The sequence below is a fragment of the Vanacampus margaritifer genome, chromosome 3 (assembly GCF_051991255.1).
Source record: "Vanacampus margaritifer isolate UIUO_Vmar chromosome 3, RoL_Vmar_1.0, whole genome shotgun sequence".
Lineage (NCBI taxonomy): Eukaryota > Metazoa > Chordata > Actinopteri > Syngnathiformes > Syngnathidae > Vanacampus > Vanacampus margaritifer.
In genome coordinates, this window is record NC_135434.1 from 3765553 (window position 1) to 3778104 (window position 12552).

A 12552-nucleotide genomic window follows, 5' to 3' on the forward strand; every position below is an offset into this window, starting at 1 on the left:
ATGCAATTAAGGTTTTGATCTGTGGATTGCCGGCAGAGCCATAAAGTGTCAAATGTGCTGCTCTCACCAGGTCCCAACCCGTGCGAGCATGCGGGCAAGTGCATCAACACCAAGGGCTCGTTCCAGTGCAAGTGCCAGCGGGGCTACGTGGGACCGCGCTGCGAGCTGGACATCAACGAGTGCATGTCCAACCCGTGCATGAACGAGGCCACCTGCCTGGACCAGATCGGAGACTTCCACTGCATATGCATGCCAGGTTTGTGTCTTTGGTGACTGCTTCTGCTACTTGGGCTGAAGGTATTGGGACTCACTAATCAGTCAATTCATTGATCAATCAGGGGTTGGTTTAAATCTTAACACTTAATCCAAGCGAAGAAATATTGTATTTTTTTAATAAAAAATAAAATACTTTTTTTCTAATGCATCACTATAAATATTGCATAAATAAAAGTTGTTGGGTATAAATTTGAGTACATAATTAGAAAATAGTAAAAAAAATAATAAAATAAATGAAAATGATAAAATTATATATGAACAAAAATAAACATGCCAAAAAACGACATTTCTAAAATATAATGCCGGTAAATACTAAATAGTAGGAAGTATGATAAGACATACATACAGTACATAATAAATAATGAATCAATAAAATAAGAAATGTATTACCATAAATACGGAACAAATACAAATAGTGCAAGTTTACTGAGTTTTTAAACATACAATAAATCAGAATAAGCATTTAAAATATTTGTTCAATGTAATAAAGAGTAATTAAAGTAAAAAAAACATAAAGCATAAACGCAGATAGCAAAAATGAATACAATAAAAATAAAAATACGATAAAACTGTAATAATGAATAAATTAATAAAAATGTGTATATATTTAATGATGAGTTCATGAATATAAAACAATAAAAAAAATATATAAAAATAAAAATGTAACAAAATAGTCCAAAACATATATAAAAATAATTAAAATATAATAATAAACGTACAATAATTTTAATCTAATAAGTACTTAATGGATAGTAATAGTCGAAAGTATGATAATAAAAACTACATAAAAATTAAATAGTAAAACATAATATACGGAATAAATTTTTATGGAAATAAATAAAAATGATATACAGACATACTAAATGCATGCAAATAAAATATTAAAACATTCTTGATTAATAAATTTAACAAATAGTAAATAAAATGTATGAAAATGAATATAGCATAATTATGAACACAAGTTTTTAAAATCTTTTTTTTTTTTTAAATATAATACTGTAAAACTGTTGTTCAAATACAACACGCAGCCAAGCCACCTGTCGTGTACAGTCCCAATACTTTTGTCCATTATTGTATCTTATCACCTAACCAATAAACTAAAGAATAATTTAGGCTAGCGCTCGTAAAGTTGAACGCCCTGGCATGGCGTCGTAAAGAAGCTTCCCAGAATGTGCCTTTCTCTCTTTCTGTCTAACGTGTGACCCCCCCCACCCGCCATCCCTAATTGGCTAGGCTACGAGGGGGAGTTCTGCGAGATCGATACGGACGAGTGCGCCCACAGCCCCTGCGTGAACGGCGGCAAGTGTATCGACAAGATCAACGCCTTCCACTGCCAGTGCCCCACAGGTGAGGCCGCCGAGGTGAAGCGGGTCGGGCCGGGGAGGGGTGCGGGGGGGGCGAGGCATGCAAATAGGGTGGGCGATGGGCGCGCCGGGCCAGGGGGCGTAGAGGTCGATTTCTCTCTCTCTCGCTCTCTTTCCCCTCCCTCTCAAAGACAAACACACCCGACGTAGACATAAACAGCTCTGTGGACGCGCACTAATCCCAAGCCCTGAGGCAGGCTTACGCCAGCCCTGCTAGCTTGAACCAAAGCAGCTACGCAGGAGGAGGAGCAGGAAAAAAATCTATGGGGGGAAAAACTTGGAGAAGTTTCAACTTTCTATACAAGTCCCCCCCCCCTTTTATCCTTTAACTAAGTTAGATGGCTGACTGGCTTGATGTAAAAATGACTTGATTGTGTGTCGACGTGCTCATTTTGTGCCAGCTCACTGGTTGCTTTGGCCTGGAAATTCCTGCAGTGCATGGCTGGGCATAACTTAAATTTTTTTTTTTTTCTTAAACCAGATTTGGGCCGGCTAAAAGAAAAAAAAGGTGTAATTTTCATTTCATTTAATCAATAACAGTAAAGACATACCTGACTAAATTTCCTTTTGAAAATCATCACTTAATTTGACTATGAGAATTTTTCTAAAGTTGCCGTCGTGAATCATGCTTTGTTTTTGTTTTGTTTTTTCCTTCAGATGGAACTGAGCCTAAGTTAAGATGATGAGAATTATGAACAGTTCCCAATAATAGTCAGGTTATAAAAGTGTCAAGAAAATCCTTTAAGAATATTATTTTGTTCTGCTTGGGTTCACTGTAATTCCACTCTTGACCACTAGAGAGGGGCACACTTACTTAGTTTGAGTCGGTGCAAAGTTGAAAGAAGAAGAACAAAACAGGAAGTATTTCAGCACAGTTGAGTTTTAGTTGGCCTTTGTCTGCTGGAATCCTGCTTTTTAGGACTACAGAAAGCGACGGCTGCAGGTTTATTTTTGTTTATCTTTGGCCATGATTACTGATGTATATTGTGAGATGATACGTTTGTTAGTTTAGAAAAAAGGGATTTGTTTAAACACACAGGTACAGCACACTATTACACTGTTTCCTCACTGCCATATTTTTATGCTATTTGTACAAGTGTGTTTGAAACCTTAAAAAAATTAAGTTCCACAAATGCTTTAAAAACATGCTTAGGGAGTATTTTAATCGTGTATTCCTATATTGCGTATTTCACTTATTGTGGGGGTGGTTTGGAATGTAACCTTCTCAATGGAAGAGGGTTATACTGTATCCTCTGAAAAAAATAAAAATAAATTTGCTCTTGGAAAAAATAGGACTTTATTCCAGTAATATGATTTTTGTTCTTGTGAAAAAAAAATCCCTGACTTCATTCATGCAAATAATGTCACAATTTTATCAGAGCTTTTAATTGTGCCAATACTAAGGTAGGGAGGATTAATTGGTTTATTACCGTATGTTTGTTTTATTGGTGTGCTGGTATGCTTATGTAAATGTGCACGTCATTTATTACCCCACTTTGAAAACCCCAACTATAGAGTTTCACTATTGGGATGTTTTAATGTTTTGTTCAGTGAAGGAATGCAGCTTCAGAATCTGGAATAGAGACCAAATAAGTAAAAGAGGAAAAAAAGGAGGATTGGAAGCTTCTTTAAACTCGCCAAACACGTTCATTGAGGTGGAAATAATTCCCCCCCTTACACACACACCCTTACTTTCATTCTTTTATTTTTCGGCAAGGATCAGAGGCAGCCTGGGTGGGGGAGAAGCAGCATTTCTCCAGTTGCAAAAAAAAAGAGAGAAAGAAAGCGTTAGATGTGATAAAGCGCCAACACGCGGATGGAGGCTTAACGAGGAAGTGGTGGCAGTGAAAGTTTTTGGGCGGGAGGATGCACGGACCGTTATTGCAGAAGCAGGAAGGGAGGCGTAAAAAAGGGGGAGCGCAGGGTTCTCAACCGCCGTGCTTGAAATGTAAATTCCCCCTCAGGCCCGAGACCATGGTCCCCTCTTTTCATTTGTGTACACGCCATAGCCATGGAAACCCCGCTGAGAGCCATTGAAATGTGTCCAGTCTGCGGCGCTATCCTGATGCACACTCCTTTCTACTTCTTCTGTTTACATCTTGAGTGTTTTCAAGCAGGTGTACGACGTTCACCTAAGACGTTGGCCGTGTTTGTAATCATTTAATTATTTCTTATTTCCTAATATAACACTATACAGAAATCCCACCTCCGGGTTTGCGATGCCGCTATTTGTGTTCTGTTATTTTTTTGTACGGTTAGTAACTTAATTTTGTTCTGCCTTCCGTTTATTTTTGGGTGTAATTCCACCGTGGACCACTTGATGGCACACTTTTTTGTTTGACATGGTTTACATTTGAAAGAAGAATGAAAACAGGAAGTATTTCAGCTCAGCCTATTTTTTGCTGAACATTATTGAACGTCAAATCCTCTTCGATCCTGCTTTTTACGCCTACAGAATGCAACAGCTCTTGGTTATTTTTCTTTATTAAAAACACTTTTTTTTTTTTTTACTCACACTCGCCTGTGGATTGTACCATCATGTGACAAAAGAGGTGACAAAAAGAGATGGAAAGGAAACATCTATAGCACAGAAAGAGAGCGCCTGCTGGTGAATTTTGAATCACAAGGAGCTTGAATAGCACAAGGTCAAGGGTCAAGCTGGCTCTTTTTAGAAAGAGTGGTGGAGGAGGGGGTTCAAGTTATTGTGATAGAAAAGTTATTTTGGGGGTGGGGTGGTGTGTAAGACAGACTCCCCTTTGTCTCTGGGCTTTCTTGGTCAAGGGCAACTTTCACTTGTTCCCTCTTTCTCCCCTATCTTCAGAGGGGCTGAATAGTGAAGTGAAAGGGAAAATAGAGACCTCATAGTGTTTGGTGTTGTTAATCAACATGCAGATTTCAGATTTGGAGCCAAGCGGTTTTGTTTATGGTGAGAAAACATCATACGTGTGTAAACTTTTGGGTCCATCGGCCATATTTGATTGTGAAACATAGATAAAAAGTAAGGGTAAAATATGTCAAATGTTTTATTTAATATAAAATCATCAGCTGTTCATTTTAAAATTTAAATTAAATGAATTATAATTATATTATGTACAAAATGTATAATTGTTATTATAAATTAATAAAACATATTAAATGTATATGTAAAATTGTTTTAATTTGCAATAAACCAACTTACAAATTATCTAATTAGATAGAAAATACAAAACAATTAAATGCATTTTGATTAACCAAATAGTCAAACTTAATAAAAAAAATATTATTATTATTTACAATTAATGTAATTATATTATTAGTAAATTTGCTCAGTGGGCCGGATGAAAGAACAGAAGGGGCCGTACTTGGCCCGCCGACCGCGCTTTACCTAACCGCTAGTTTCCACTCTCACATTCCTTCACACCCCCACACCATCTTGTTTTTCCCCCCCCCCCCAGGCTTCAGCGGGCACCTTTGCCAGATCGATATCGACGAATGTGCCAGCACGCCGTGCAAAAATGGCGCTAAGTGCACAGACGGGCCCAACAAGTACACCTGCGAGTGCACCGAAGGTTACACTGGGCGGCACTGCGAAACGGACGTGGACGAGTGCGACTCGGACCCATGCCACTACGGCTCATGCGTGGACGGCCTGGCCTCCTTCGGCTGCCTCTGCCACCCGGGTTACACGGGCCGGCTGTGCGAGACCAACATCAACGAGTGTCTCAGCCAGCCGTGCAGAAACGGCGGCGTCTGCCAAGACCGGGAAAACAAGTACACCTGCAACTGCCCTACGGGAACCACCGGTAGGAAGATCAATGGCGTTGTTTTTTTTTCTTTGGGGTGACTGGATGTGTTTTGTTTTGTTCTTTTTCTCTGGTAGGAATCAACTGTGAAATCAACATTGATGACTGCAAGAGCAACCCGTGTGACTACGGGACCTGCATTGACAAGATCAACGGCTATGAGTGTGCCTGCAAGCCCGGATACACTGGTGAGAAACATTGCATTTAAAGGGGACTTCTAAAAATTTCCCAAGGATCAATAATGACGTCAATAGAATAGAATGCCTTCATTCTACATCATTCATGAAATGAAATTACTTTTCACCCCCTTTATTTCGGCAGCTATTTGAGAAAATATGGTCGTTATTTGTCAGATCGAGATCCTAGATTGATAGAATGCATCAAAAGCATCCGTGTGACTTGACACCGGACCAAAGCGTTGATTTCAGATGGGCCGTCTGAGTCTTAGGTGACCAGTTGGCAAAACCTGGTGCATTTTTGGGAAAGTCGAACTGCGGCGGGAGGAGGCCGACAGTTGGCGGGCGAGCCAGCACGCACCTCCGAGGCTGGAATGGTGTCGATTTCCCGCTCCACCCTGTCCCCAACCTGCCGCTGTTCGGACATGCAAGCTGCCCTCCCGCACAAAGACCACGCACACAAACACACATCCCGTTGTGCACAGTGTCACTGGGGATTTGAGCAGAAGAAAAGATTCAGTGAAAGATTCCTGAAAGTTGAGCTTTTAAAAGCTCGGAAAGCCCGTCCTGGAATTAAAGCCAAATGGCCTTCTTTTGTATCGTGGATGGCGGCGACGCTTCAAGTCGCCGACAAAAGGAGCCGAAACTGCAAACTAGGGCTGGCGGCCCTAAATGGTCGTCAAATAACATCCGTGACTTTTCTTTTCTTTTTTTTCACAAAAATCAAATTTTCAATTTTCATTGACTCCTCCGTCCCTTTTTCCGATTTCACCTGATGCCACACAAACTTAGAAAGATTTTTTTCCTGCATTAATTTGCACACACAGTAATAATAAAAGTTTTTTCTTTTGCTGCAAACTATGTACTGGATTTGTCCTTTCTGTCTTCCAGGCACAATGTGTAACATCAACATCGACGAGTGCGCCATCAACCCGTGCCACAACGGCGGCACGTGTATCGACGGCATCAACCGCTTCACCTGCGTGTGTCCCGATGGCTACCACGACGCCACCTGCTTCTCGCAGGTCAACGAGTGTCTCAGCAACCCCTGCGTCCACGGGAACTGCGAGGACAAGGTCAACGGGTGAGGCCCCACAAAGACAGCATCTGTATTTTCATCTGGGACGGCAGCACTTCATCACCAGGACGCCAAATTATACTCGTCAATTGAACAGTGGACATGTGTGTGTCTAATTAAGGCATTGCTGTCTTTCCTTTCAGCTACAAATGCTTATGCGACTCCGGCTGGATTGGCAAAAACTGCGACATCAACAACAACGAATGCGAGTCGAACCCGTGCATGAACGGCGGCACGTGTAAGGACATGACCAGCGGCTACGCGTGCACCTGCCGCATGGGCTTCACTGGTCAGTGTGTCTCCTCATACGTACACAGTACAGAGTCCATTCCGTTGAGTTAAAACAGTTCTGAGGTGTCAAAGTTGGAAGTAAATTGACTAACTAAGCCACTCAGCCTCATTTTTTAACAGAGACTGGGATCGTCTCAAAAAGGAATAGTGGACATTCTTGGAAATTTTCATGGCTTTAACACTTGTTAATTTTGCCATTCATTCAAGTTTAGGCCAAATTAAGTACACCTGTAAAGGTTAAAGTGCATTTTTGGTTCAACTTGAAATTGCACCCACAAGTTGAACATTATAACTTTAAGTGAGTATTTAGTGAGTATGTGGCTCAATAATTATAATGTAAAGACATTAACAGTGTGCACATCGGGAATACTGTATTTCATTTTGGCTCCTTCTGGTGTGTGCGAGTTGACCACCAGGAGCAGTATAACGCAGTCATGCAGACAAACGAAGAAGACTTTTATAACTACTGTGCCCACGACTAGCAAAAATTTACATTCAAAATTTTAAACCCTAAAATTCTTGAGAAAATGGGGATAATTCTCCATTCAGCATTTTCCATGACATCCCAAAATATTACAGTATTTAAAGCTTAGAAAAAAAAACATTAGCAAATAGTGGAATCAAGTAAGGGTCCACTCTATTTGTTGTTATTTAAGTTATTTTTCGTTTGTTTAAATATACAAAGTCTAATTCTATTTGTTTCACGTTTAGTTAAGTTATTCCTAAAATAATAATGATTATTATATTTACTATTAAAACGTCAAGTTTGTTCATCTTTGTGTTTTGCAACCACAGGACCGAACTGTCAAACCAACATCAACGAATGTGCCTCGAACCCCTGCCTCAACCAGGGGACGTGTATCGACGACGTGGCAGGCTACAAGTGCAACTGCGTCCTGCCTTATACGGGTACAAAATATTACTTGCCGCTTTGGCGTTCCTCTGCAGTTTCCCACTGTTTGTCTTCTTTGATGAACTATTGGCCAATAGGGAAGGGAAAATATGCCACAAATTCTACAAGCTTTCCAGTACAAGTTCAGCAACAAGACTTTCCTTTTCCAGCCCTTCTGGCCTCCCATGATACAAGCATCCCTGCAAAATATTTTTCATGTCATATCTTATTTCAATTGGAGTCATCTTTTTGGAAAAATCCACACAGAACCAAAAAGTCTTGGTTTTCTTGGGTGGGAACAGGGCGCTCCGCACATTTCCTGTTTGCCTGCTTTCCCGTTTCACAGTAGCAGCAGCAAATGTCCTCACAATGGCCGGAAGCCGTAGCCCCGCTTCCTGTCGGAGACGTGCCTTGTGGAAACAGATAGGGAAACGTCTCCACTGGGCTTCTAATAGTGACGGAACCCGCAGAAAATCCTGCGATAGCACTGATTGAAAGATGGGCCTCTTTTGACGGGTTATCTCCTGAGTTCATGACTCCTTAACGCTGTCACGCAGTTCAGCGGCGCTTGTGATCAGCCACTCTGGTTAGCGCTTTACCAGCATTAGCGGCCAATCAACAATTGCATTTGACAAACTTTTGTCAAATGCAATTGTCCAAAAGACATATTTATACGTTTTTTTAATGGGGGGGGGGGGGGGGGGTTATGCTAGAGCAGGGATGCTTAAGTTCGGTCCTGGAGAGCCCTTATCCAGCCTGTTCTCCATGTTTTTCTCCCCTAACACACCTGATTCATGATCAGAATCGCTATAAGGCTTCTGCAAAGCTTGCTGATGAGCTGATCATTAGATTCAGCTGTGCTGTAGGAGGGAAACATGGAAAGCAGGCTGGATAGGGGCTCTCAAGGACCAAACTTGAGCACCCCTGTGCTAGAGCATACAGAAGGCTTCGATGCAGCCTCTGAACTGAAGAGAACGCTTGAAGCAATGGTAGTTATTACAAAAACGGCCAGTAGGTGGCAGCAGAGCAAAAGAGATCAACTAGGGCCAAGTTGAAACAAGCTGTTTTCCCCACAATTTGAAATGGATTTATGAATAATGATGAAACTTATAGCTATATTCTAATGCTAACTGCTGCAAAACGAAAACAGAGAGAAAAATACTTATTTTCCTGATGAAAGAAGAGACTCTAATCTTTCTTTTGGTAGGTTTAATGTTTTTATAGCAATAGAACACAATATTCTGTGGGCCTTGTAAAATCTGTCTAAATACAGTAAAACAGCTGGGAGTGATGGGGATTGCTTCAGTGAAAATAGCTGAGAGTGAATGAGGTAAATGATGAATGATATTCAGATTACAATGACTGTTCATGGTTTTAAATCATGGAGCCTGTCCTGGTGAATGACATGGGAGTCAGCAAATGAGAATGTAGAGTTGGCTGTTGTGTTCTCAGGTTAGTGGCTGTTTGCTAGCTGGCTAACCGTTAGCCAATTTGCATGTTAAGCGCAAATGGCTGTCAGTTGTGGCTGTAGAAGCTGGTGTACGAATGTGTTCATTACCAAATTATTTTGTTAACTTTTGTTCAATAATATGTTTGAAAACGTCATAAAACAAAAATCAGCAAAAATCGTAAGAAAAGATTATGAATAGGAAGTCGGCCATTTTGTTTTGAATCAATCAATTCGGGCAAATTCCAAATGCTTTGGCTAACTCCTACTAAAAAACTTGTCCAAATTAACCCCAATACGAAACAGGTACACTCGGGTGTGCTCGCAGCTTTAATTCTTATGTTTTTGTGTTCTAGGAGAAAACTGTGAAAGCGTTATGGCCCCTTGCAGTGGCAAACCCTGCAAACATGGAGGAGTGTGTCAGGAGTCGGAGGACTATCAGAGCTTCTCCTGCGTCTGCCCAGAAGGTTGGCAAGGTAAATATTGACGTCAGCCATCTTCCTTTAAGATAGTGACGAAAAATCTAAATTGAAATAATTCACGGAGTTGCTTTTTTAAAAACACATTTCCCAATGTTCAAACAAAATGAAAGTGCATTGTCAAGCATCTGCCATAGCGGTGTTATATGAGCCCTAACTATCAAGGCCAATTTAGGCTATTAGAATGTATATGTTCACTTATTGTGGAGTTTCTCCTGACAATAACACTTGAAATATTAATTTTTATTAATAAAAAAAAAATGGTTCTCATATAAGAATTTTTTTTTGTTGACTTTTTGACAGTATGGCTTTGTGCCTTCAGCTTTCTTTTTAACAACGTTGCTGTCTTTTTTTTTTTTTCAGGGCAAACATGCGAGGTGGACATTAAGGAGTGTGTGAAGAATCCCTGCCACAACGGCGCCACCTGCCAGAACACCATGGGGAGTTACCGCTGCGGCTGCAAGCCCGGCTTCACCGGACGAAACTGTGAAACAGACATTGACGACTGCAAGCCTAGTAAGACTTGCGATCTTTACAGTGAACGTTTACAATGTGTTTAAAGTTTTTAATACGTTTAAAAGTATCACAGTTACAAACGTTTGAGTCACAAAAAAATCCGCTCTAGACTGGATAGATGAACGGCAATATTGCAGCGGATGACTGTAATTATTTTCTAATAGTTCCCAAGATAAATCACAATCATACTGTGGTCCCTTCCCCCACCGTCAGACCCGTGCAGCAACGGGGGTCTGTGTCAGGACGAGGCCAATAGCTTCCTGTGCACGTGCCAGCCGGGCTTCCGGGGCCCGGCGTGCGACGAGGACATCAACGAGTGCGAGAGCAACCCGTGCAAGAACGGCGCCAACTGCACCGACTGCGTCAACAGCTACACCTGCACCTGCCCGCCCGGCTTCAGCGGCATCCACTGCGAAAACAACACGCCCGACTGCACAGAGAGGTATGCAAGAGCCGAGATTTGTTTTGTCCACTGCTGCCCCCTTTGGTGAATGTTGGAAGTACACATAATTGGTTACTGTACTTACTAGTATTTTACAGTCTGTACATATGTTTACTTAACTCATTCACTGCCATTGACGGCTATAGACGTCAAAAATTCATTTGAACTATTTCTATTAGTTTAACATTTTTTCCCACTTTTGTTAACAAGAGTATGAAAACCTAGAATTTTTTTTATTGTACATTTTGAACAGATATAAAATTTGTGATTAATCGTGAGTTAACTAGTGAAGTCATGCCATTAATTATGATTAAAAAAAAATAATTGCCCGACGCCCCCTAACTTTTAACAATCTTTTCTTAAAAAAAAAAAAAAAAACGATTATTAAAAATGTAAATGAATAAAAAATTACTTTTTTTCAATAAAAGAAAAAAGAAGAAAAGATTATTAAGAATTAGGAGCGTCAGGCGATTAAATTTTTCCGTAATTAATCGCATGACTTTACTAGTTAACTCACGATTATTCACACATTTTTATATCTGTTCTAAATGTACAATAAAAAAAATTCTAAGTTTTCATACTCTTGTTAACAAAAGTGGAAAAATAATAGAAATAGTTCAAATACATTTTTGACGTCTATAGCCGTCAATGGCAGTGAATGAGTTAAATACAGGAGTCCAATCAGTATTTTTTTTACACAAATATATGTACTTCTACCTAACTGTGAGTACCTTGCCACCTTTTCTCCAAAACGGTGCTTTTTTTTTACCCCCAGCTCCTGTTTCAATGGCGGCACATGCGTGGACGGCATCAACGCCTTCACGTGTCTGTGCCCGTCCGGCTTCACTGGCAGCTACTGTCAGCACGACATCAACGAGTGCGACTCCAGGCCCTGCCTCCACGGCGGCACCTGCCAGGACAGCTACGGCACCTACAAGTGCGTGTGTCCGCACGGCTACACGGGACTCAATTGTCAGGTAAGAAATAGCCTTGAAATAATGCTGTTTGGAATATTAATGGTAGGTGGATATTATAGTCATATTAAATGTGGATGTGACATGTTAATATTAAGGTTACCTGTGGCATTATTAAGGTTATATGACTCACGTTTTTGTAAATATTTTATTTCATATTTTCACCTAGGGGTGTGCTCGCTTTTCTTGCCAGCAGTTTAGACATGAGATGGGTGTGTGCCAACTTATGTTAAGGGGGTAATAAATTAAAACTGTTACATAAGCGGCACACTGACTCCGGATTTTCATTTTAAGAATTTGGTGCGCTGGTGCAGCTCCTCACCCTGTAAGAACGGGGGTACCTGCTGGCAAAGGGGCACCGCCTACAGCTGCGAGTGCCAGACCGGCTGGGCGGGCGTCTACTGCGACATACCCAGTGTCTCTTGCGAAGTGGCAGCTAAACAGAGAGGTAAGAAAAAGGGGACTTATTATGGAAAATACTTTTTTTTTTTAAGGGTGTCAAAATTAGTGCGTTCATTTTGAGTTAATTTAAAGTTCCTTTAACGTCACAAATTTTTGGGAAAGCACACGTCAACCTCAAAATTTTGCAGCATTACATTTAATAATAATACATATATTTGTGGAGACTGGGGTCAAGTTGTATTTTATAATTTTAAAAATGTACAGAATTTCATGTTACTTCATGTTAAAGATTAGATAGCTCTTAATATGAAAAGAAAAATGCACTGAGCTGTCACCGTCTTACAAATGCAATTATGCCATCTAGTGGCAGAAATATGACCAACACAAGTCAATATCACACTCATTTTTTAGTGTACAGTACATCTTTTTAATT

General features: G+C 40.6%; 1 protein-coding gene across 2 annotated transcripts in view; it reads left to right on the forward strand.

Moving 5' to 3' along the window:
- The window catches only part of notch1b (notch receptor 1b), a 48876-nt gene that overhangs the window by 18065 nt on the left and 18259 nt on the right, over window positions 1-12552 (forward strand). For both annotated transcript variants that reach the window (XM_077561243.1, XM_077561244.1), the window contains exons 8-19: window positions 71-256; window positions 1510-1623; window positions 5075-5422; window positions 5500-5610; window positions 6490-6682; window positions 6820-6965; window positions 7763-7876; window positions 9663-9782; window positions 10149-10301; window positions 10515-10743; window positions 11519-11720; window positions 12012-12165. In XM_077561243.1, coding sequence (XP_077417369.1) covers window positions 71-256; window positions 1510-1623; window positions 5075-5422; window positions 5500-5610; window positions 6490-6682; window positions 6820-6965; window positions 7763-7876; window positions 9663-9782; window positions 10149-10301; window positions 10515-10743; window positions 11519-11720; window positions 12012-12165 — 2070 coding nt within the window. The remainder of the gene's footprint in view (window positions 1-70; window positions 257-1509; window positions 1624-5074; window positions 5423-5499; window positions 5611-6489; window positions 6683-6819; window positions 6966-7762; window positions 7877-9662; window positions 9783-10148; window positions 10302-10514; window positions 10744-11518; window positions 11721-12011; window positions 12166-12552) is intronic.